Source organism: Dermacentor andersoni, chromosome 4 (assembly GCF_023375885.2).
Source record: "Dermacentor andersoni chromosome 4, qqDerAnde1_hic_scaffold, whole genome shotgun sequence".
NCBI lineage: Eukaryota > Metazoa > Arthropoda > Arachnida > Ixodida > Ixodidae > Dermacentor > Dermacentor andersoni.
The window spans coordinates 30,343,939-30,371,022 of record NC_092817.1 but is presented as its reverse complement, the minus strand read 5'-3'; the positions used below and the strand labels follow the sequence as shown (position 1 = coordinate 30,371,022).

Below are 27,084 nucleotides of genomic sequence, written 5' to 3'. Positions count from 1 at the left end.
AAATAAATAGAGGGAGAACTCTGCTCTGTCAGCACTGGACCTGCCCACATAGCTGACATGCCTGTGCTGTGCCTGAGTAGGCACCTAAAGAATGTGCAGGGACTGGATATTTTCATATTCCTTTATATCTTTTGAGGTTTTATGTGTCTAATCTCTATTAGTGGGAAATTCTGCAATCCAAGTTGTCACTGCTTGTCGTGCTTGTTTGCAGCTTATTTCACCACTGTGCAAGTTGACAGTGCAAGGGATGCCTGTTTTTCCAAATTATTAAATTTTCTCATTGAACAAATTTCATTTGCAGTCATGAATTTGTCTATATCTTTATATTTAATTTACACCTATATGCACAATTACATAATTGACAAGGTAAGTAAATGTGTCAGGGCATTTCAATGTAGACATCCAAAATTTCATGCCGCTTCTTTCACAATGTTCCAACTTCCTTGGCTTCGCACAAAATTCGCTAATGTGCAAGTGATCTTTGCATTGCTTTTCTGCATACTTTGGCATCCAGTATTGACTGTCTAGTACCTATGCACTTGTAGAAGTTAAATTTGCAATATCTTTTTTGTAGGTGCGGCTGACTCGCGAATTAGAAGGCCACAGTGCTTCGTTCCAAGCTCACATTCAGAAAATGGAGCCAAACGAAGGACCCATCACAGTTTTCATTGAAAAGCTGGGGAAAATGTGAGTCTATTTAATTTTGGTGTAGTCACGCCTCCTGAAGTAAATGAAAGCACAAATAGTTTTAGAGTGCTTAAAGGTCTGCTGTCCACTAATATCTGTGGTGCAGTGTCCATTGAACATTCTTCTGCTTCATTTGTTGGAACAGATGTAGTAATAGCTGAGCTGCAACTGTTTGGAGGAATAAGCTTTCAAGTGTGCCCATGACTGGCATTCACTTGCTTTTAACTTAGGGCCGGAAGCTTGTAGACCCTTTTAGCTGCTATATAGGCATCTCATTAGGGGGAGAGTTGACAATTTTCACATTAATTGAAAGGAGCTTGGTAATCAGGTCAAGTTCAAGAGAAGTTGGAGCATTTCAGTCAGTTTTATCCCAGACAGGAAAGCAACAATGACAGAATACGTGTGGAATGCATTTATGCATTTTTATTAGAATGTGATATTTTGCTAACCATCTCTGACCATTTGAAGTTCAGCTGAATGATACCTGCATTTAAAGCGACGAGAGTGCTATATTTGGTCCGAAACAAGACTGCGATTATTGTTGAAATGGCAGCATGTGTTGAGGAGTTCGTGTTCATTGAACTGGGGCAACGTGGTCTCACTTTCCATTCCACGAAGTAATGGCAACAAGTTGCAGTAGAGCACATCTCATTTTCCCCTGCCCTTTCATATCACCACAAGCTACTCGGAAGGTATGCTTGTATCCTGCTTTGGATTGGGTAAATCTCACCAGGTACTTGCTGTACTTCATCACGTTCTATTGACACTGCTTGCACAGTCCTTTTCTTCTCTTTCTTTTTTTAGAATGCTCCTGCAAGGTCAAACTGGGCTAGCTTGTTGAGGTTCATAGGGAAGTGTATAAGCAAAATAGGAAGACTGAAGGGTGCTGACAAATTTCTGTTCTGAGGTAGGAAAAATTTATTGGAAATAAATTTGATGAAAGTACACAAAAGCAAACAATATGTGAAATGAAAACCTAGAAGTAATATGTCATGTTCCATCAATTTACCCAGTTCACTTTCAAACTGGTATATATATGTATATATATATGACAAGCTGCTGCATCAATGCATATCTGCACGAGCATTAAAATGGTCACACCAAGATAACAGCTGATCTTGATGGCCAATATGGTACATGTTCCCTTCATCTCCTTCACTCTTTGTGATTAACCTCTTTGGGATGGCATCTTATTCAGACCAATGCACAGTGCTTTCAGTACTTGGATCCAGCCTTGTATTTATGGCTATAGTAGGCCTAAAATGTTTTCCCTCATAGTTTTCCCTCATAGCTCGGACATCATTTGTCCTAACATACAACAAAACATTCTGGTGGCCAGCACGCCCAACCGAGACAGCGCTTCAAAATACACAAGAATCAGGGCAATTCATGTGGCTGGAAGAATGTTTGAAGTCAGTGCATACGAGGCCACCCCCCACACCACGTGTAAAGGGGTAATCAGACACATCGACCTTAACGACAGTCCATCGGACCTGGAACGTAACATCATCAACAAGAGAAACCCGCTGGCCTTGGCGGTCAAGAGAATTAAGAACACAGGCACAATCATCATTGCTTTCGATGGACTCAAGGTTCCGAACTTCGTACGCTATGGCCCAGTCCTTGTGAAATGCTTTCTTTATCGCAAACAAGTCTATATTTGCTACGCGTGCAGCAAACTCGGCCATAGTGCCGACATTTGTTTGACTCCCATAGAGTCCACCTGCAGAGGATGTGGGGCAGTAAACCCGGACGATCAACACCAGTGCATGCCAAAGTGTGGGTTGTGCGGGGGCCCACACCCTACGGCGGACAAAACGTGCAAGGAGAGATTCCAGATCCCATACGTCGTCAGAAGGAGACGATGGGAGAGTGCGACGGTGGAAGCTTCGACAAATGGGGCTTCGTCAACACCACATAGCAGCGACAGCAAGAATCACTTCGAGCTACCTCCACCGCAAGAGCCTAGGGGGCGCTCCCGATCCAGGTGACGCTCTCGCTCCAGAGGGAGCCCCCGGAGTCGCTCTCGATCCAGAGGGCGCTCTTGTTCCAGAACCAGGACCAGATCACGCTCCAGGGATCGCTCCGAATCCCGGCGCCGAGGCAGTCAAGTCCGGTTCAAGTCCTGCTCGAGGTCCTGCTCCAGGTCGTGCTCCAGGGATCGCCGACCCGAGTGCTACACGGCCTGGGCCGACCGATTTCGGGGAGCGTCGGAAAAGGTAATGCGAGGCTCACCGCTAGAGCATGATAGAGGTAACAGACTAGCACAACTTGAGCGCGAAAACGAGATGATGAAGAACACAATAGCTCGACTGATGACAGAAATTCTCGAGATTAAGAAGGGCGGTCGACCCGTCATGGCTGACAAGCAGCCAGCCACTCCCCAGCCAATGGAAATCCCCATGGTTGAGAAGAGCGATACAGATAAGCAACCGGCCGCTCCCCAGCCAATGGAAGTCCCCATGGTTGAGAGGATCGATACAGAGAGGCCTGCTAAAAGGAGGGCAATCACTAACGAGCAAGAAAGAGCACCAGGCAGGGCCAAATGGGAGATTCGCAAGTTGCTCTCCGCTCTCAGTGACAGCATTAAGCAGATAAATGAAAAGTTCTCACTCTTCCAAAGCAACATGGCTTCCATGGAGGAGTGCACTAATCAGCAGATCAGCAAAATTGAATCCTTCTTAGAAAACGTTGTAGCACCTGTGCTGGTACCTAAGCTCCTACACCCCCAGCAACAGCATCGACTAGTAACAGCTCGGGGGCGATCGGCCCTCTGAAGGTTAGCACAGCAACTCAAGAGCAATACGATGGCCACTCAAACTAGCTCATTCAAGATGTGGCAATAGAATTGCAGGGGTTTTCTTCCCAAGAGGGCTCCCCTGCAACAATATATTCGCTCACACGCAGAGAAGCCAAATGTTATCATTTTACAAGAAACATTAACATCTAACGTCACGCTGTCTGGCTACAGGCCCCTAGCAAAGCACGAAGAAGGATGGGGGATCGCCGTACTGGTTAGCAACAAGCTGACCCACATCACTCACGACCTTAAGATGACCGCAAGTAAAGTCGAATACATGATGATAGAGATCATCCCTAGCCCAACGAACCGCGAAAGCATATTCATCCTGAATGTCTACAGTAGTCCCAAAGCTCCAAGACAACGCTTCAAAGCCCTAATCTCCAAGGCCACACAACTAGCATGCGACTCCCCTTTGATCATAGCTGGTGGCTTCAACGCGCCGTACCACACCTGGGGCTACCCATATAACACTAACAAGGGGGAGGACCTCTGGCATGAGGCTCTAAACCTAAACTTGATGCTAGTCACGGACCCAGCGTTCCCCACCAGATGCGGAACATCGTCGAGCCGTGACACGACACCGGATATCACCTTTGTCAAAAGCATTGTAGCGGTCAAGTGGACGAACTTCGGGGTAGGCTTTGGTAGCGACCATTATATCTTGGCCACGCACCTCCAAGTCGAGCAGAAGAAACAGCGCATGTTCCAGTACACAGACTGGGACAAATTTCGCAAAATTAGGGAAGAGCGAACGGAGAGTGAGGACAAGCCTAGCCTCGAACAATGGGTTTTACAGGTTAGACACGACATCAAAGCTACCACCCAAGAGGTTTGTACCGACCTCCCGGTGGAAAAGATGGACAGCCATCTGGCTCACCTGTTGGAGGCCAAGCAGTCCCTCCTCGCCAGGTGGAAAGGACAACAGCTTAACCGCAGGCTCAGAAAAAAGATATCGGAAATCAACAGAACTATAGAGGAACATTGCAGAGCCCTCTCTAAACAGCGATGGGATGAGGTGTGTAACTCGATCGATAGGCAGATGCGCAACGGGGGCACCTGGAACCTCCTAAAGCATCTCCTCGACGAGACGAACACTAAAACCAACCAACGCAACACACTGGCGCGCACTCTACACACAGCCAAGCGAGAATATTCGAGCGAGGAATTTTTATTCAAACTCGTGCAGAAGTACCTATCAGTCGCATCGGGCCCTACACCACCTTCCCCTGACTACGAAGGCTCCGAGAACCCTGAGCTCGACGCAGAATTCGGGATTGAGATCAAGCAGGGGCTCCACGCCCTCAACGACAGATCGGCTCCAGGTCCGGACAAGATCACAAACAAAGCTCTACGGAACCTGGACGAGAAGTCCATCGAATACCTAACGGACATCATTAACCAAGCATGGAGCAGTGGTAAAGTCCCGGAAATGTGGAAATCTGCCAACACCATTCTCATCCCCAAGCCAGGCAAGCCGCCCAGTCTTGATAACCTCCGCTCAATTTCGCTCATGGCGTGCGTTGGGAAGGTTGCTGAGCACGCAATCCTAAACAGGCTTTCACGCTACCTGGAGGACCACGACATTTACCCACACAACATGATCGGCTTCAGGGTTGGACTTTCGACGCAGGACGCGATGAAGCTCATCAAGCATCACATTATTGACTGTAATACGCAGGACACGAGAGCCATACTAGGTCTAGATCTGGAAAAGGCATTTGATAATATTCTTCACTCGTTCGTTTTAAACACAATCTCGAGCCTAAGCCTGGGGAAGCACTTTCATTCCTACACGATATCTTTCCTGTCAGACAGAGAAGCCACCCTTAAGATCGGGGACCTGACTTCAGGCATGATCAAGCTGGGGTCTAAGGGGACGCCACGAGGGGCAGTCATATCCCCAACCCTCTTTAACCTTGTCATGATTGGTCTATCCAGGACACTCTCTGCTATCGATGGTATCAGTCATACCATATACGCAGACGACGTTACCATCTGGTGTACGGGAGCTAGTGACGGACAGGTAGAGACGGCCCTGCAAGAGGCGATTGATGCTACCGAGAGATACCTTGAGTCCACGGGCCTTCGGTGCTCACCGCACAAGTCGTAGTGCTACTTTATCGACCCAAGCGCAGAGACCTGAAACTTAAGAGATGGAAGCCACTCGCCGAATGCGACATAAAAGTGCGCACAAATGACGGAGGCTATATTCCGAGGGTGGATGCTATCCGGATTCTCGGCATGATGGTAGAGTCGAGTGGTTCAAACAACCAGACAGTGCTGCGACTCACTAAGAAGACGGACAATGCCATCAGACTAATCAGAAGAGTGGCCAACCGGCAGCAAGGCCTCTGAGAAGATAACCTCGTGAGATTGGTACATGCGGTCGTAATGTGTCATTTCACTTACGTCGCGGCCATGCACAACTGGCAAAGATCGGAGCGGGATAAGCTCAATGCATTAATCAGGAAGGCAATCAAGAGAGCTCTCGGCCTCCCCATATACGCTCCCACGGAACGCTTACTTCAACTTGGCATGCATAACACGCTAGAGGAAATAGCCGAAGCACAGGAGAGGGCCCAGTTTGTCAGGCTATCTACCACACAAGCTGGAAGGAAGACACATCTTACAGGAGCTGGGCGTTCCCCCCACAGTAATCAAAACAAAGTTCTGCAGCATCCCTCGAGAGCAGCGGGACCGCATCGCTGTCGCCCCGATCCCACGAAACGTCCATCCAGAACACAACGTCGGAAGGCGTAGGGCGCGCACGAAGGCTCTCCTAGGCTCGTGAACGGGCTTCGGAGAACAGTTTCGTAGACGCAGCGCGCTACGCCGACGGACAGGCCTTCGCTGTAGTTAGCGTAGATTATGAAAGGCAAATAACGAACGCAATCTCGATTCCGATGACGTCCTCTGAGATCGCAGAGCAGGCTGCAATAGCGATGGCCTTATTGGACGACAAGAGGACATCAATCTACAGTGACTCGATATCAGCTGTTAGGGCATTTGCCAAAGGAACCATATCCGAGCTGGCCCTAGGGATATTAGGAAGCAAAGAGATCAAGCCACACACGTTGATCTGGTTTCCAGCCCACATGGGACAGATCGAGGGTGCCCCGCCCAACCTCAATGAGTCAGCACACGGAGCTGCGCGAGGGATCATCAACCGCGTAGCTACCAGGCAGCGTGACGCTGGGGGTACTGACAATCGGGACTCTCCTTCCTCGTACACCGAAATTACTAAGCATTTTTACTTAGCTTGGAGGATCTACCCCCTCCCACATTGCAAACTCAATAGACCTCAGTCTTTGACACTAAGGCTTCTACAGACGGGGGCATACCCAAACCCCCTACTTCTTCACAAGATGTACCCCGAAATTCAGACGACAAATGCATGTGCACTATGCACTGACTTAGCAAACTTACCTCACATGCTCTGGCGATGTCCCGCGTTGCGCGGCGATGAAAGTAACTCTTTTTCACGCTGGGATGCTGTCCTACACAGCCCCAACCTCGAAGAACAGTTATGGGTTGTCCAACGGGCCCGCGACGCGGCGGAGAGGCTCAGCCTCTCTGTCCCGACCTGGGAGCGGCCCGCTGTGCGCTAGGGCATGCCCTAAAGGACCCTAATAAAGTTTTTCATCCATCCATCCATCATAGTTTTTGTGTCTGTTGCTGTGCATTGTTTTGCAGGTAAGCCTGAGGGTGATAAGCAAGTCTTTAAACTTCAGGGTGTCTACCAAACGGGAGAACTGGGAATTCTCAGGGATATTGAAAAGTCTGGAAAAACTCTGAGGGAAAACTCGTTGAATTTATGCTTCTATCAGGGAAAATTAGCTGTAATTTTATTGAAAGGGAATGAAAGTCTCAGTTATGCATGCTCGAGTAACTGACAGGAATCGTAACGAATCATCTTTGATGCCCTGTCGTCGGCTGGAGGAGTTGCGAGTGTACAGTCAACGACCAACTTTCCGGATGCCCAATAATTCGGACGGCTTCGGGGCACCATCATGTACCCCATAGAGTCAATGTATCAGAACGTCTGAAATTTCGGACGCAAGAATACCATATTTACTCGCATAATGATCGCTTTCGCGTAATGATCGCACCCCTGAATTTTGTTGTTAAAATATGATTTTTTTTTTTCCCGTGTAATGATTGCACCCTGAACTTGTCGCAGTGATATGTCGTGTGCAAAGTCTAGCTAATGATGATCGCGCTTACCATCTGTCGAATGCTACGCGAACAACTCTTGAAGACTTACCAAGCAGTCTGCACGCACCCAACATTCTTAAGCTGATGCTCCATTTCATTCCTTTCATCACTTTCTGCACTTCCATGAAAAAAAAAAAAAAAGAAGCTACCACCAAACTTGCCTCAGCTTTATTATTTGTAGGCTTCATAATGGTTTTGGTCAACAACAACATAAAGGGTGCCTTTCGATTCTTCTCGTCTGCACTCGTGGGCATGCAACAAATCGCGAGCGGCAACGACAGTGGCCATGTTTACACTGATATGTTAGAAGTGTACCCTATTCATACATCGACGCTTGTAACGCAGCTAAGATATTCACTCACCCTTAGCGGAAACGTGCTGTATTAGGATAGCAGTGAAGACAAATGCCGCAGCTTCCGCAGCATGCTCGCCATGTTGTCATTTCACTGGCAGCTAAGTGCGCCCATCTCTGTTTCTGTCCCCTCAAAGTAGACATGGCAACGTTATTGTCACAAACTTGCCGATATTAACGATATTATTTATTACTGATACGAAAGAAACTGTTTCAATGCACGTAATGTACTCGCGAGAAGAAATATAATCACGATCTGCGTGTTCAGCTTGCTCCGCCGGCTGCCACTTCTGTTTTGGTGTCCTGCACTGACAGTGGCAGCCGCCTGCTTGTCATCCTGTAGCAAATGCGGGATGAAAAAAGAAAATGTTTATTTTTGTGGGAAATTTAACCCGCGTAATGATTGCACCCCTGAATTTGCATAAATTTATTTTGACAAAAAAGTGCGATCATTATGCGAGTAAATAAGGTACCCTTTGCCGTCCGATTTTCCGGACTTTTTGCTGTGACTGCAGGTCCAAAACGCCATTAAAGCCACAACCGCTGCCGTTTTGATTATCTAGCCGCCTCGAACCGGTGCCCTTGCACACAGATCCCCTGGCAGCCGTAGCCACTACTGCGGCAACACTAGGCCAAGCTGCTTCGACGTTCGCTATTAAGCTTCTTGCCATTCTTTAAAACTGATGGTAGCACTAAAAGGGACGAACACACGGTGAAAAGACGACACGACGACGAGGGGACACTACTGACAACTGGTTAATTTTTGAAAAGGGTTCAAATTTAAGACAAGCACGACACGTCCGCACAACCGAACTACGCCAGCCTTCTTTTACAAATAATATTGCAAGCAGTCACAGGAAGTGAAATGATAAAATACCAAGCAGCAAGAAGTGAAATTACCAATAAAAGACAGCAATGGACAAAAAGCCATATGTTACGGTTTTACACATCTCTCCTGAAGTGTGCGCTCAGCCGAGTACAAATTTATCGAAACATCGCTGATGCACAGACCTGCCTTCTTTTGTATGTGGAATGCTTCCAGCAAAACTTTAGCTTTAGTGCTTGCACTTCTGCCCAGAATCTGCTTCTTTGAACTGTGGCATGCACTCGCAAACCATTGTGATAATACATGGTACGCGGGAGTGCGAAGCCTAAACATATGAAGACAGTGAGTGCGCCGTGCGGTGCCGAAGAGGACCATCATCATCGACGCCGATTTGGGAGCGTTGGCAGCGGCGCCTCAAAAAGCATGGCGCGAGGGAGTGTGGCCCGTGGCGTGAGCAGTGCGCGAGGTTCGGCGTTCGACGGCAAAGAGCTTCCTTGCTGGGCCTCTGGCCCATAGGAGCTATCGCCGCCCGCGTCACTACTCCATGCCCGAGTCAACGCTGTCGCCCGCTGGGAGGTTACCTCGCCCCGCTCTTCCGCTGGGCAACTGGTCCAGGAAGGCTGGCGGTCCTGAACCGGGGCGATCGAGCGTTCGGGTGAGCGGCCACAGGGCTACCCCGCCAGCTGTGGACGCGACCCGGTGACTGCGGCCGTGGGCTCCCGAGCGCATACCCCGCCGGAGGGAAACCGGGCACGCGGAGGCTCCCGTCTATCGACTGTTGCGCAGGGCCACCTGAGCCCCGCGAGGCTGTCCGACCCGGCTGTCCGACCCGGCTGTCCGACCCGGCTGTCCGACCCGGCTGTCCGACCCGGCTGTCCGACCCGGCTGTCCGACCCGGCCGTCCGACCCGGCCGTCCGACCCGGCCGTCCGACCCGGCCGTCCGACCCGGCCGTCCGACCCGGCCGTCCGACCCGGCCGGCCGACACTGCTGTCCGACCCCGCTGGCCGAAATCGGTTCCACGAGGTCTCTGACACGGCGACACACGCTTCAGCCGGAACTGTAGGCCAATTATAATCCACCGATCCATAGATATAGTGCATGTCGTCTATGAGGCATATTGGGGAACTGTCACGTGTGGGTGTTGTTATCTGTGTTGTGTGCGTCAAGTCTGATGTGTGTTTGTGCTTCCGCGTGCTGTTTCTCCCTTTTTCTGGAGTGATCCGGCCCCAATAACATCACAACCATCACATGCAAAACTAAATTCACAAGCTTGTCTTGGTTTGTAAAGGTTTGAGAGTGTTCCCTTAATTAATCATTGAGGCAACGCCCCACCCCGTCTGCCCAATATAGCACTTGCTGCAGGACAGGGGAATAAAGTATACCACTCCTAGGGTGCAGCTGATGAAGACATCTTCATGCTGCTTTTTGCAACCGCGCTGACCTTCACCGCAGATGCTGTTGAGTGCCGTGTTTTTCATTGAAAGAATTCGCCGCTGTCAGCAATGGTACCGATTCCACCTTTGTCGTCTTCGCGATTGGCTTCGAAGCTCGGATTATACGTAATGTTGCATAATGCCGGTTCCTGAAAGTCAGCTTCGCCTCTGTACAGAAATGTTACTTGGTGAGGCTTACGCAAAAGTATTGCTGTGAAGCATAACAAGCGTGGGAAGGGGCTATTGCCATGGGACACAGTGTGTATTCCTTAATTATACTTGCCTGCACCCGGTGTCTCCTGTTACAGTACGAGCACCAATGTGCCTGTGGCGGTTTGAGCCCTTAAAGGGCCCCTCACAAGGTCTAGCCATTTTGAGCTGACAAGCGCAGAGCATACAGTGCGTGCTAACGATTGTTTTTGTAAAGAACTGCATCGCTATGCGCCGCAGAAAGGTCTAAAATTTCAATCCGAACGACGTTTTCCCTTCTCCTTGCGGCGACCGCGCTCCAAGCCGGACGGTGACGTCCTCGTGTCCCGGCGCCTACGTGCTCGTGTCCTCATTGTGACGTCACTCATAGTGACATGTGAATTCGATAATTATTCAATGCAACATCTGTTATCTGTGTTATCTGTTGCTTGAATTGACGAATTGAAGTTTAGAGAAATAATAAAACACACAAACGGAATGTCTGCGTGTTTATTGTTTTACTTCGCACCAAAGCAAGAGACTTACTTCCGCTTCATCTGCTTGTTTGCACGGTCGTGCAGTCACGTGCGCAGGTACTGAAACTATGCCATTTTCTACCGTGTTCCAGCGCGTAGTCATGCTCTGCGATCCATTTGTTCTGCCTCAGTATTCGTGTAGCACTGAATGATACTGCCAGTCATGTGTCCTTGTGCACAGCGCGCAATATCGTGGGCTGCACGAACTTGACACCAGCTCGAGCGCGACACTGTCAGCGGAAGTCAGTAACGTCGAAAAAAGGAAGAAAAAAAGCGAGGAGAAAAATTAAAGCATGATGTATGTGTCACGCAATCCTCGAGGTCCGGTATGGGAGAACGCGGGGAAGTAGTTTTGCTTGTGGAGGCTACATGGGATGAGTGGAGGGAGCGTCTTGCTTGGCAGTGGAGCCCGCCTGTTGAAATCATGGGTTTGTGGCACTGAAATATTTCTGTCTCTGGTATTAACGAGCCAATTCGAAAAATTTTTTCGGCAGAACTCTCCCTAGAGGACATGTAACAACTTCCAGTGTATAACCAAAATTTGCCATGGAACCTGGTGAGGGGCCCTTTAAGGGCAGTAAAAGACATGCAGTCATTTTTTTCCAACTGGCTGATTTTTCGGATGTTTTCGCGTCCCCTAGGCAGTTCGAAAAATTGCATGTTGACTGTACTACTGACCAAGGAGGTGCTTAAAATGGTCCGTGGGACGAACGAACGGCGGAAGGAGGACATGAACAGAAAGTACCTTTGCATTGAGGAATTAACAGGAAAAGAAGCGTGCTGCTGCCGTTTTGAAGGAGCATGAGCTCAAAAAAAAGTGTCGGCTGATGCCGAGATGCAGGTGTCCCTCATCCAAACCAAAATAAACTGTAAAGCAGTGAAACAACAGTGAGGCATCAATCGTGCACAGGCTGAGAGTATAAACACTACTCGTTAGTATTCAAACTGAATTAAGTTATTTTTTTTTTTTTTTTCGCCAGCTTACTAGAGAGCGACAGCATCTGGCGACATGATTCCAGCCCGCCTTGACATAAAACATAGTTCTGTGTCACTTCGGGAATGTTGCAAAAGCACTCGGGGAAAACCTGGAAAACTCAGGGAATTTGGAAATGTTAACTTGGTAGACACCCTGAACTTAGTATGTGTGGGTTTCTCAACATCAAAGCTAGAACTGAAAATGGTGAAATTTTTGTATCTTTAAAGGTGCACAGTCCCATACAGCAGTGTTCAGGCACTGCCCCTCCCAGCACACAAAGGTAAGGATCCATGTGATGTAACCTTCCCAGTGAATAACGCAGTAATGAACTTTTGGTAATGTTTCGAACACATTTTTATATTTCAACCAAGTTTGAATTCATTTTTGTGAAATACATGATAACATGAAATTTTAATTCAGAATCATTCATTGGGATTCAATTTAGTATATGCTGCAAGCTTGAAGATTGGGCTGTTGTTTATGTGTGGCACTTCTCTGTTAAGATTCAAGCTTAAGAATGGTGGCAAGATATGATGCGGGCATGAAGTACAAGACAGGTGCCAACTTCCAACCGATTTATTCCAGGAAGCATATGGCAAAGTAAACTACAGACGCATGCGCATTCATACACATGAAAAGCACCTGTGGGTACAAGATTTCTGGGAAAAAGCTGCAGCCAGGTTACCCGAGATTAAATTTAGGCTTTTCATATATATATAAAAAAAAGAGGGGGGAGGAAGCAGAAAATTTGGTCATCCCTCTATAACAAGAAATAGAAGTATTTAGATGAGGCTTTTTAAACAATATGGATCTTGCACGATGATGTTTGTTGGGTGTGCGAAATCTTGCGCGCCTGAAGTTTGCTATGGCATCAGCTCCCTGGAACAAATCAGTTGGAATTTGGTGCCTGTCCTATCCTTCATGCCTATGTTATATCTTTGCGACATTGTTAATCTCAAATTGTGTGCCAACTAACCCAGCAGCACGTTTTAGTCTCTGTGAAGACTTGCTTGCATATCAAATATAAAACCATACGTTAATATAATTGTAACCCTGAATGAATATGCTATAATAATAGCCCTTAATTTTTTTTTTTCACACGCTTGTTAATTGCTTTTTGTAACAGGAGAAATGAAAAGGCCGACTGGTTTATCTTTCGTGCTGTACACACACAACTGGTGACGAGACAGAGTTTTCTCAATGAAAAATGGTAGATGGCTGATCTGTTTGGTCAGGATTCATTGTGTGTGGGTAGTGCTACACCGGGCAGCCACTCTATATATATAGAAATGTGTGTCCAGTGCTGCATTCCTATGTCACAATGAATTCAACAGTTGTTTGTGTCCATAGTGGTTTATCTTTAGGGCCACAATTTCCCAGTATAGGAAAGAAAGTGTTGACCTTACTAACCAGACTTGGCTGTGTGCTGTACAGCATACTACTTAAAGTACGTAGTTGTCAATGAGTAATTTAAAAAGTGACTCACCGTGTGACTATGACCAGAGTACAATACATAATTCAGGGCCCTCCGATTCCTTCAGTGCTTAAAGTGACACCTTAATAGAAACACTGAATCAGTTTATATCAATAAAGTATTCCTGAAGATTTCTTTGGTTGATTGCACAGTAATAGGTTTATTACTGGAAGAACAAACGATATTCACTGTCTCATTTTTGAATTTTTTGCCAGAACCCTAGGTTTGTTACGTAGTGCGATGTCATGAATTGCAAAGTTTCTTTTTTTTATTTAGACCATTATGGTTCAGTAAAGTGTCTTGAAACTTTTTGGATCGAGTGTTTGGCTCTTATTGAATACAATAGCTCTCATCAGTACCAATAAAAATTGAACTAGGCCCAAGCTGACAGGGTCAAGTCCATGATGTCGCAGTGAGCTGGTGCAGGAATTTCAAGGTGGCATCACCACCCATCCTTATTTTTGCAACTTTTCTGGCCATAAGAGTGGCTGGCTTCTTTAGTATTGCGTAAGGGTAATTTACTAACAAAACTCTAATTAGTTTCTTTATTGTCCGTTTAAAGCTTAAATGAGAGGAGGAGGCAACTTGGTTTTGGCTTCTGCACTGCAATCTTGTTCTGCTTATTTTTCTTGCACAATAAATTGTTTCACTTCATTTCATTTTTTCGTAAGGTATCCGTGAACATCCAGAGGCATTGATGATGGTGTACTTGCCTTGCATAGGAATGATTTGCAAACCTGTGAAGATCTGTAATGAGAGTGGCACAGTTTCAAATTTTGATGGAGCTGTCACATTGCGCTGGTAGTATTTTGTGGCAGTGACTCCCAAATGGGTCCAAATCATCCCTTTGGCTTGGTGAAAAAACGGTTGGCGGATACCACATACTTCTGTGAACATCTCGACTAAATTTTGCAGTTGTGCACAGAGTGTGGCACTTACAAGCAGAGCATGAAGTTGCCTTTTAAGCATGAGATGCTTTTAGCTCCTGTTGTCGGTGACCTTGAGCCAAAAGCCGGAGCCATTACCCGGGCACCCAAACAAGAACGTCCGGGCTACCAGTCAAAACATAAAATAATGCTGTCTCTGACCCCCATCCCCATTGTACAGGGCCGCATTACATAGTCTAGTTTCTGCCCAAAGAAGTAAAAAAAAAGAAAATCTTGCTTTTTTTATAGTTCTTTATAATGTTTATCCACAATATCACTAAAGCTCAGGTTTTATTTGTCATTTCCAATAGCAACGTTCAAAAGGCAGATGCAGGGTACTATGCACTTAGTTGTCACCTTTTGGCACTGAGCACTGAACGACAGCGGCCCACAAATTTCACAACGCGGGTTTTGCATTGCCTCGAGAGATTGCACCACGCTGCATGGCGCCTCCCTCAGGCGTTTCTACCTGCTGCAGTGGCTTAATGCTTATGGCGTTGCGCTGCTAAGCAAAATGTCGCGGTATCAAATCCCGGTTGCGCTGGCTGCATTTCGATGGAGGCGAAATACAAAAACGCCTGCATCCTGTGCATTGGGGGGATGTCAGAGGTCCCCTGGTGGTCAAAATTAATTCTGTCCCACTACGTTGTGCCTCAAAATCAAATTGTGGTTTTGGCTCGTAAAACCATAGAATTCAATTCATTCTTCTTCTAGCTGGGTGGTGCGCTCCGTCTCCCTGGTGTCTTTCGCTGTCTCTCGTGCAGCCTTCAGCTGGTTTTACTCTAGCTAGGCAGCGTCCATACGGACCAATACACAGTATGGCATGGTGTAGTGCGGTGTGGTGGGGTGTGCCATTGCGAGCATACACTACACCCATTTTAAGATTGTGGCTAGTAGCATCTCGAACCAATCTCCTTTGCCAGTTGCCATTTCATGCTTGCTTCTACTCTCGGTTACGGGAGAGCCAGCAATTTTTTTTCAAACACCTTTCTTTTAACAGGCATTTTCCTTGCACTTTTCGGTGCTGCCATATTTCGTCACATGGCAGATTCCCATACACAGCTGCTATTGGCCAATAGCTGACCTCAATCAACAAAGTTGCTTGGATCAATGTGCTTCTTCCTACTGTTACTGTGCTTGTTTATTGACACAGCTTAATGAACGGGCTGAAGTAGGTGAAAATCTGTGTTTTGAATTTTAATAAGAATTCTGTAATTCTGGAAGCACAACTATCTTACTACCTCGAACTATAGTCTGCTAATGCTCGGCAGCACATGCCTGCCGTAGGAATGAAACTTTGGCCACACTGTTTATCATTGTCAGGGCCCTCGGGTCTCGCTAATTTCGATTAGTTTTGAACACTCAGCTGAGGGCATCGCCCTGCTCCACCGTAGCCTTCGCAGTGCTAGACATTGAAGACAGCCTGGGAGCACTGTGAAGGGGATCAAAGATGATCTGTGATTGCCAATAACTCCGCTTCTGCTGAAGGCATTGAAGTACTTTTTTTACGCAAAGTATTTGTGAAAATAATGCAATTTAATGTCAAATGCGTTTCTTGACTTCAATAAAAAGTGGTTCATGACCCCTTTAAGAATGGTGTCAACTCTAGCATGCACTGATTCTTCAGAAGTGAACCTGGTAAGAGAGGTCCGTGAGTGAGCACCCTTTTGATCGGCATACCGACATGGAGAAATGCCCGTTGCTCTGGTGAGGCATTGCACTACTTGTTACGCCTTGTGAAACTGAAAATTATCTCCCAACGTTGTGATGAAACACGTGGTGAACACCCCACTTGCACCTAGGAGCTCTGTTTCTGCTTTGGGCTTGCTGACCCGCTGTGGTTGCTTAGTGACTATGGTGTTGAGCTGCTAAGCACGAGGCTGCAGGATTGAATCCCGGCCACGGCAGCCACATTTCGATATTGTCGAAGTGCGAAAGCGTCCGTTTACTTAGATTTAGGTGCATCGTAAAGAACCCCAGATGGTCCAAATTTCTGGAGTCCCCCACTAAGGCATGCCTCATAATCATATCGAGGTTTTGACAGGTAAAAAAAAAAAAAAAGAAAAAAAAACCTAATGTCATCCAATCTTGGGGTTGCTGTGTAGCATTTGTTTTAACAGAGATAAGTTATTGCATTTGGTTCCTGCCTACAGTATTGACTTGGCGCCAGGGGCCACCATACAAGCTGCGGGGTTGCCTCTACCAGCACTCACTGCTGTCCAACCTTCAGGGTGAAGTATTTACACGTTTCTTCAATGCTTTTCCTCATTTCTCATTGCCTGTTGTGCCCTTCTTAATTGACCGACCTGTCAGAGTGGCTGAGTGTTGTAGTGCTATATCATTAAGCGTGATGTTACGAGTTTTCCCTTGTGGCAGCAGCTGAATTTTGAACCTGGGCAGCTTTGACATGAAGTGTGACATTCACATTTCTTAGTTAGAAAAAGGAATTGTTTTAAAATAGTAACTTGAATTAGATGATGTGTCCCTGCACTTTTCAAAGCGCAGATGTTAGCAATGTAGGTGTAGTATTAAGTTCGAAAAAGAATAGGTGTGAGTGTCTTTTTAGAATGTGCCCCTTTGAGCAACTGATGTTAATGAAGCGCTCATAACTTAGTTAACAAATTAGTTCACCTTAGAAGTTCAGTATAGACAGGGCATCTAGTGGTTTTGTCTACAGAAGCAAATTTACAAATTGCTGAAGCTCTAATATTGTATGTGCATGCGTGCTGCGGGATTGGCTGTTTGTAGAAGTAACTCCTAAGTATTTGTTATCTACCAGCCTCTTGTAACCTCTTAGCATGTACGTGTGCTGAGGTTAGGCTAGAAACATAGTATGGTCCTGTTTTTCACCCTTGGTGATCATTTGTACATATTCACATGTGGGTATGGTGAGTTTAGTGTTGAACTACTGCTCTTAAAGCTCTTGAATATATAACCACTATATGTAAATTTTTTTTGTTGAATCGGTCATTTCTGGCTGTACTTCGTGTGCAGATCTTCAAAAGTCGCAGCGGAGACTTGCACGCAAAGGAAAAGGAAAGGTGAGTTTTTGTTATTTTTAATGTGCTGGCATGCAAGATGTATTGGAATTGCCTGCATGCAGTGGTGACAAATTGATGTGGAATTGGATTGGGTCAAAAAATAACAGGATTTCTTGTGCATAAAGATATAGTAGCTGCCTCTGTAATCTTTGGTTATTGCTTGCCAATTGGGTACTGCTTACCTGCTATGTAGGTCACATTTATTCTCTAAGCTGTGCACACCTTTAACATAGTCTGAGCTCTCAGTAAAAGCATGTTTCTGCCACACCACTGAAAAGTTATAACACATTTGTTGTGTGAACTGGAGGACCACTGGGCACCTCTGGCACTAGGGTTCTGCAATGTTTACATGCTAGAGGGGAGAAACAATAAGGGAGTCTCTAGGTGATGCATGCAGAACGGTGCAGTTCCTACAATTTACAGCTTCATTGTTCATGTGAATGCCATGATCATTGTGGATCCCTGAAGGCTGGCTGTGTAGATTAAATTCTGTGCATGGTCAGATATTTCGTGTGATTGAAATTCATTTGCTTTTTTTTGTGATTTGATGGCATGCTTGAACATTTTAAAACAAGCATGCTCAGTTTAAAGTTTCACATTGTATTGTGAGGTATATATTCGAGCATGCACATAAACAGTAATGTTCATGGAAGTTGCAACTTTTGAGGGCTGATTGTAACAAATTTTTTTGTCTAGAATTTTTGACCAGCTTTTTCTTTTGTCACTAGTCTAAACATCCATGCAGCTGACCATCTTGGCAGAAATTTAAAACACATGCTCGGTTTTGTAGGGCGTGTGCTCGATAGTACCATGTCTAATTTAGGCCATTGTCCCCTACCACTGAGTAATGGCCAGCTCTTATGCCATTGGGTGGCAATTTAAGGGGTCACCAATGGAAAATATATGTGCCATATATTGGTAGACTGCACTAAAATAAATGGGATTTAACCATTTCAGAAGGCTAATGCACTTGGTAACGGCAGTCAAAAATGATGTCCATGCCACCTTGAAAATTCCACGCCAGCTTTTTGTTCTTTAGTAGTTCTTGGAACTGCCTTGCCAAGGCTTATAAGTTCTACATTGGCAAAAGATAGAATTACACTTGCATTTGAAAACAAATGAGAACTGGACTTTTGAATATACTCGTGGGCCTTTCCTCCCCAGAGTGGACGAAGTGTACTTCAGAATGCTGAAATAATCACTGTGGGAACCACACTTGCGTTTAAATATAAATGAGAACTGAGCTTGGGAATTCTCGTGCACCTTTCTTGCCCAGACGGGATCAAGTGTACTTCAAAGTGCTGAAAAAATCGCTGTGTTCCACTGAAATCATTGAAGCAGTACATTGGCCATAAAGTTCTTTTTAAAAAAGAAACATTGGACTTTGTTTAGTTCAAGCAAGCAAATGGAAGAGAAGTTATGAAAGCAAATTCTGACAGCCTAGCCTGTGCATGTGTTTAGATCCTGTTAACAAGCTATCTGTGATGTGTAAAAATGAAGTGAACAAATACAATGACCAGTAATCTGGTATTACCTCTGATGGGCCATTGCTGTGCTTTGCTTAGTGTCAATTGGCAGCTCAAGCAGCTGCCACCGGTCATGCCATGCTTTCTTCTGTTCGAATGAATTGTGTATACTCTTGTCTCCTGTATCTAAACCAGCCTTTGATTATACTTCCTGCTTTTCCTTATACTTCCCATTCTCTCTTTCTCTTTTTTCATCCCTTCACCCCTTCCCCATGTGTAGGCTAATCAACTGTACGTATGCCTGGTTTTTCACTTCCTTTTCTTTCTGTCCACTCATTTCTTACTTGGACAGCTGTTGATTGACTGTAGTCGTTTGACCATTGATGCCATGCACCACTTCAATCCTGTTCATTTGAGGCTCGTAATAATTATTAAATACATCATTTCATAAACTCATGGTTCTGAATTGTTGAACTGTCGCAGACCCCTTGCTTGACGGGCTCACAGATTATGCAGGAGTTTCTCACGGGCGCTTGTTTCATTGTGAAAAATACTCCTACAGGTCTGTGCAAATTTTAAAGGGGCCCTGAAACACTTTTTTTAGCTAATCATAGAATGGGCTTGCTATTTATTTGTTGTCCCACTAATCTCATGCCTGAAAAAAATTTTTTTAGAATCCCTCAAGTATAAGATTATTTATCGCACTGATAGCTGGCTTTCTCTTTTCGCATCTACTAGCACCCTGGAAGCTACACAGTGAAGAAACCAAAAGAGCAAAGCACTGACGAAAAGTTCAGTGTCGCGGCAGAAAAAGAGCTTGTTGTGGCACCCCATGGCAGCTGCGGTAGAAAATTCGCAATGCCCGTAGATGGTAGTGCCATGCAGTGATCAAGTAGAGAAATTCCTCGAGGGGGATTAGAAAATGATGATGCGATATGGCCACATTTTTATGTGGCTAGTCTGGGCTTCGCCAACACTTGCGGTGCAGGCAGGAGGTTTTGTTTGCCTCTTTCGCCCATACGATGGTCAAGAACAACAATAGTAAGAGCATGTGCTATGTTTCCCAATGCATAAACCAAATTTTCCACAACGAGGTAAGCCTTCTTCTTTCTGAGAAAATCTACCGAGCTACAATGGTTAAGGCTATGGATAGGCAGGGTTGTGACCTCACCGATGAAGGGGATTGTGTGCAATCGCAGAAAGTGGCAGCGGGCACTTCCTTTAAGAAGAATAAAGCGCAACCTGGACAGAGAACATAAAAAGACACTAGCAATAATGAGCTATGTCTAGACTTTCTTTAGTCTTCTCTTTCTTTTTCTTTATTTTCAGCGCACCGGTTGTAGAATTTTCAGTAGTCATATTAGGCAAATAACATTTTCGTGGTATGTGCTTATGAGGCTTTTATGTGTTACTGTAGGATGAACGCATTCAAGAGTTTACACGGCATATGAAACGCTGCATAAATTAGGCTGAAAATCATATTTTTCCTAGAAACCTTTCAAGAAGTCGAAGGAATATGTCAAAAACACAAAGCAATATGTCTTCCAATATAGTCCGCTATAATTACTAATATTATTTGCAGTGTAACTGAAGTATGTGAAATAGTGATAGTTCAGGTAATGAGGATTACTACAAACATGGGCGAATGATTTTCCTTATCTGCGTATGTAATGTTCATAAAGTCAAACATATTTAAGTGTTTGAAGGACTGCTTCATGCTTTAAAAAAACGCTGCAAATAGCTGAGAGGTAAAATGGTATTATGTGTTGCACATTACAGCTGACAGCGTTTTTTTTTTTTTCTTTTCTTTTCCAGTGACAAAGTGTTAGGCAGAGCATGTATGGGGTGTTTCTGTCCCTCGCCTCAATATTGTTCCATGGCACTGTCATGTACGCGAGTGGAACAAGCTGTATAACGCCAAAGAAAAATGCATTAGCATGGATTTATATTTGTACTTATTATATTTAATTAGCTATATAATCGGAATTACATTTCCGTGCGGTTCATTATGTCACGTAATAAAAGTGGCATGGTGCCACAAAGTTGTCGCAACGTGCTACACAGCATGTTTATGGGCCGTCCACTTCGCTTACGATTCTCTACCGGACAGCCATCTTGGTTTACCACGTGTGCGACCTGCAGATCACGGGCATTGCGAATGCTACGCAGTGTGCTGCTGCCATCTCGAAGGCCACGCATAGCAAATGCAGCTACACGCAGCGCAAAGATGAAATTATTTTTCTATCTCTCTGAGATCGCAGACAGATGTATTTTGCATTTATTTAACTCCAAATTAGCAAATATGCATTATTGAGAATGTTCTTGCGATCACGAAATCTGCCAATAGCGTTCGTCTGCCGACTGCTTTAGATGACAACTTTGCGGATGCGAAAGCAAGCGACTGTTCGCTGCTTTTGACACGAGATAGTATTTTCTCTGCTGCATTCAGTGCATTAGTATTTGACTCTCATGTTCACAGGAGCCTTGTTAACAGATTGGCAACATTTTTTTATTATGTTCAAAAAGTGTTTCAGGGCCCCTTTCAGCTCCCAGACAACTTGGCTTTGGCCCTCACTAGGTTTGGCTGTGCACCATTAATACAGCTTACGGCCGAGCTCAGACTGTATTGTGAACTGGTGCTGTAATCAGCACATGTCCAGACGAAAAAAAAAGAAAAAAAGAAAATTTTCTTGCTAAGTGCAATACGCAAAAAAAATAAACACAAAAAGATGTGAGAGTGCAGGATTTTTTTTTGTTAACAAATTAAATGAAAATTAGTCTTAATTAATTTTTCTACATTCATTACCATAGGAGGTCCTTATTCAGTCTCTGACTATGGGACCTCCTTCTGTATACACAAATTTTTGTAATTCATTTTATGCCTAAATAAAACCACTTCTGACTCTGACTCTGAGTCTTCCTACTACTAATGCCAAGGCAGTATTATCGGCACAGCATTCAATATTGAATCAAACATGCGCTTCTTTAGTATGTTTCGATTTGCCTGCGAACTGATGCTATTGCTTTGTGTGTTCGCCTTACTTTTCAACCTTTGCAAGTATTTTCTCACGTGGCAGCACATCGAGATTAAGCTTCAGTGAAGGTTACTTGGATATAGTAATATTGCACGAATAACATTGTTCTAGGCTTCATATTAAGCCAGTACATAAGCCTACAGCTATTCGTTAGCACATTTTAATGATCTTGCATAACATTCAAATGGCCATTTCTCATCATAACGATAAAAGCCGGAGCATTTTTTTGTCAGTACCATACTAGAAAACTTGAATGGCAGTAGAATTATTTTCTTTCCAATATTTTTTAGCATTGAATTAAATTTTTTTTATTCAAACGTAGACATTTGTGCACATGGTGAAGAAAATGCAGTGACCTACTAGTTTGCGGACACCTTTAACAGAGTCTCTACTCATTCGACATTGAGAAACGGAGAGGCCAATCATTTCATGACCACCTCTCACAGATGCCAGAAGGCTGCGGTAAGCAACCTGCAGTGTTCGCTGGAGCTGAAAATAATGCACCGGGAACATTCCCTTATTCGTTTTTACAAAATCGGAGAACTCTTGAAACACCTCCCTCTTAGGAAGCACCTACATCTGCGAGCTTAACGTCTTTGAGTGAGAGCCACATTGCGACATATCAGTGACCAACATGACATCACAAGATGTGCTGTAGGCAGGAGCAAGTGCGACGACACTAAATATAAGCCTTTCTGCTGGCAAAAGATGGCGCATTTCTCACTGAAATGCAGCTTGCGTGGCTCCCAGAGAAGTTGGCTTCATCCCTCGCTAAGTTTGAGTTGTGTATTGCTTTAAAGCTAGTTGCATGTCTTTGAAAGGGAATAGCTACTCGTACTTTCATAGTGCGTTGGCATATCCCCGCTCCGATACTTTCTAAAAGGTAATGATTAAACCAACGCGACAACAGCAAGGTAATGTTTGAATGTTTTTTGTCTTGGAGACCATCAATGCACAGCTTCGTGGTGACGTCAGGCAACCATGAGGACACTTGCATGATAAGTGCAGGTACTTAGATCTCTGGTGCGGAACAAAGTGCTATGCTGTAGATTTTGAGCGTGTCATTTTAGCAAGCTGTACCGATTTGTGCAGTCCTTTGAAGATTTATGGCATTAGTTTCATTAAAAAAGCTCATCTCATGCAGTGGACACAGGTTGACTTGTCCCGAGAATTACCGATTTTTTTGTGTGGTTTGCAGTCAACTTTTCGTGGAAAAGTTAATGTTGATAATTGCAAACAAGGCACATGCTCTCTTGAAAAGAGCGGTCTTGTCAAGTTCTTTGAACACGAAGTCCTCAGTGTCGTTCAGCACGGACTGCTTCTTGTATAATTTGTTTTGATCAGAATCATTCGTAGCGGAGAAGGCAACTTCATACTGATTGGTTATTGAATGTGACAAGCCTGACCTCATTTTGTCGAGTATTTTGGTACACAACCCTCATGAATAGAATTCCCTGGGAGGGATTTTCGTTGATGCTTCTGTTTCAGTTGCTTCATAGATCAGTTTGTGAAACACTGCCTTAAACTATAGGTTACTCTTCATGTGGTGCCCTGTGATAAGAACACTTGATGTAGTATTAGTTTAAAAAGTGTAAAATCATTGTATGTGCAAGATAAACAGGTGACTTTTCATATGCAGTGTAATGGTATATTAATGTAAAATAATATTAGTAGGCTGCAGAGAGTCCTGGGTATATTTTGTTTTGATTCTATCCCTAATCCATTCTTGCGGCAATAATGAAAAATTGCGTTGACACCAATGGTAGCACAATGATTGCGGAAAGCTCAAGTGTGAAGCTTTAGCCAGAACACTAATGTACTTTTCTAACGTCTTGTGTTGGTGTTTCTAGGAACTGGTGATAGTTCCAGGATTGCTAGCAAATGACGCGTTTTTCATCTTGGCTGTCTTCAATTTTTCAGTTGCAACATATCCTGCATGTTATTAAGGAGGTAATTCGAGTACTTTGGTCTATTAATCTATCAATTGGTGATTATCACATAGATCCTCATGTCACCACAAATACGGTGTTGTTAAATAAGTTGTGTCGTCATGCCTGTTTCGCCATTTTTGGTAATCACTTACCTCGCATATTCTCAAACAGTCCTTGACTCGAGAGTTCTTGAGCTGAGCACAGCACCGCCCCTCGACTGATGCAGACCCTACGCTTCTCAAGAATTGCCGTGGGTGATCATGAAGTGTACTGACTTCTGTCGAGGGGTGGTGCAGCTATCCACTTTATTGAGTTGGAGTGTTAAGTGGAGGAACATTCTAGAATACAAGTGTTCGTCTTCCATGAAGTATCTAGTATTTAGTCTGTTGTATTATAACTAGGGTGAACTTGCAGTGAGAAGAGGAAGAGACAAGCTTGAAGCTTCCCCCTTTCTTTACTACCCATATAGTAGTAGGTTGAACCTGTTGTTAGAGCCTGCATGACCAGCTGGGATCAAATTGAAAGTGCTGTGAACATAAGGCACCTCATTGCCTTGCCTTTGTAGGACCTGTCTCTGTGGCTGCCTACAGTAGTCGCTGGAACACGTCTGCCCCTAGACTTCTCTATTCCAAGGCCTTCAGATGTCACTTGCTCATCTCCTCATTTACTAAGAGGCAACGACATCTTTACATCTGACAAGTGAGTTGCCATGTTTGCTCGCAAGTCCCTGTTTGCAGTAAACAGTGTATTTTTTTTTTTCTTGTTAAAGAAACGTTTAGCCTTCACTTACTTGCGGCACCTCGCATAATTCTTTGTGGCTTGTTAATAAAAAGGGACAGACGCAGCCTGCTCACCAAGTTCCTGTGATAACTCAAGTAATTAATGCAGGGTATTCTTCAGGCTTAGTAAACCCGTCTTCCTAGCTCAAGTGTTTTGAATGTTCTTGAGGCTGAAAATGTGGCAATCAGAACATATGACTGTCATCACGTGGCTTAAAGGTTTTGACAGATTCCGCTGTTCTCTCCTTCGACTGGTCGTGCCCTCGCTTTGTCAGGTAGCCTGAGACAAAGGCTTCTTATCCTTCGAGATACTGATGTGAATGATGCTTAGGCTAGCAGCTGTTATGCCCTAAAGGGACAACAGAGAGAAATATTAAGCAAACCTTTATCAGTAGGTTGAACTCCTGCAGTAGCAAAGTGTCCACTCTTGCCGTGAAAGGAGACGTGATACGCCAGAAAAGACACAAAAACAATAGACTGGCAGTCTTTCTCAGGTGAAGTTATTTGTTGATCACTTGTGGAGGGCAACATCGTGTCCACAAGAAACCAAAGGCTGCAGGTTTTGAGAAAATTTACTGCTTCATAATGGGTAAACATACAAGAAATTATATTTTGAAGTAGCTTGTGGGTTAAATCCTGGCCACGGCGGCTGTATTCCTGTGAGGCCAGAATGTAAAAACACTCATGTACCGTGCATTGTTTGCATGTTAAAGAACACCAGGTGGCTGAATTAACCCAGAACCCCCTAATACAGCATGCTTCATAATCAGATTTTGGTTTTGGTGCATAAAACCCCAGAATTCAATTAATTTTATTTATTGTTGAATTTTGTGATGTCGCACTGATGTACTGGTGCTAAGTTCTTAGTGCAAAACTCTAGAAAGAGAAGTCTGGCCTTCAATTTCTCAAGTAATAACATTTTTTCACAATATTAATTAAAATGAAGCTAAAATTATGATGCCAATTCGTGTATTCAATGAATTATAAGGCAAGGGTGCAGTTGAGGGACCCCAGAAGAAGAACTTGAAGTATGCACACTAATATAAGGTGATATAGAGTAGCTGATAAATTAAGACCCAGTGAGAATTGCCTGAAATACCGAATAATTGGAATAGTCTCTGCAAATTTTACCTTGAGGTGTAGCTTCACGGCAGTGCGAATTTTGCCTTATGATTCAACTTTATGGCAATATGCTCTTTATTACGACAGGATGCTGCACTCCTTATTAATTGCTACAATTTGCACTGCCATTTAAAACCTGGATTGCTGGAAGTGTGAAGCTGCTGCCACCATGATGAAATAGTGACTGAATTATCAGCCTTACATACAAGGCAGGAGGTGACTTCGAGGGCAAGCATTCTGCGAAAAATAACTTTCCTTATATTCGAATAAATACTATAATTTGGTGTTACTCTTTAGTGTACATCCCTTTAAATCAATTGTATGATGAGTGATTAACTCTAGTATACGGGAGATGACGCATTATACTGCTGTCATATTTTTCACTGATGTGATAGCAAGGTTTTTCCATATGAAGTGGTCTTGGAGAAATGTAACCTTCAAATTTCATATGTAACATGCAAAAGGAACTCGCAATTGGGACAGTAATTAAATTGGTCCAATTATATAATTTATAGTTGCAATTTGTCATGCAAGTTATTTTTGCTCACCCTTATTGAATTCTCAATTTTCTGAAATTTCGTGTTCTTTAAGCTCAGGGAAGTAAAATAAATCATTTAGAACAAGCTTTGAAGTTTCTTGAGGTATACTTTTGGCTGACTTTACCTTTTGCAATGAGCTTACATGGTGAAACTTCATAAAATGATGTGCTCCTCACTGTGGGATGCAGTGCTAAAAATCGAGATTTAATGCACAATTTTACATTTATGTTTTAAATTCCTCAACTGATGCAGAAGCTTCTGACCAAGTTTTGCTGCTATCTGTGTTGCAAGCAAGAATAGAAAGTTTTCTTGCGTGACGGTGGCGTGCACTTGCTGTCGAAACCACTTTTGAATGTTGTCATTAGAATGTGGCCGCAGAGCACAAGGGAAACTGAGCACAGATTGTTCGAAAGATAGTTACTTGTGCATTTTAGTCATGAAACCTATCAATGCTGCAGAATAACGCAGAGAAAAAATATTTTTGGCTGCGGCGAACCGGGATTTAGTGGCAAACGAAAACTGAAACTATGTTCGGCAGAAAGACAACCAAAAAATCGCACAGTATTTTCTGTCATGGCGACTCTGGATTCACTGTAAAACTGATACTGAAACTGAGATTGAAGGATTACAATTGAATAACAATCCGTGAATACTCGAACTACATGTGGCATACAAAACCTTAGTTGATGCCGGCAATCCGTTGGTGCAAAGAGCCCACCATCGAGCCTTCAGTGGAGTCATTGCGAAAGAGC

The 27,084-nt window shown here is 44.4% G+C and overlaps 1 protein-coding gene across 2 annotated transcripts in view; it reads left to right on the top strand.

The window, feature by feature from the left end:
* LOC126536845 (OTU domain-containing protein 4-like) overlaps window positions 1-27,084 on the top strand; it is an 81,604-nt gene that overhangs the window by 23,600 nt on the left and 30,920 nt on the right. For both annotated transcript variants that reach the window (XM_055073559.2, XM_055073558.2), the window contains exons 11-15: window positions 575-687; window positions 12,247-12,299; window positions 16,573-16,650; window positions 17,414-17,460; window positions 24,458-24,591. In XM_055073559.2, coding sequence (XP_054929534.1) covers window positions 575-687; window positions 12,247-12,299; window positions 16,573-16,650; window positions 17,414-17,460; window positions 24,458-24,591 — 425 coding nt within the window. The remainder of the gene's footprint in view (window positions 1-574; window positions 688-12,246; window positions 12,300-16,572; window positions 16,651-17,413; window positions 17,461-24,457; window positions 24,592-27,084) is intronic.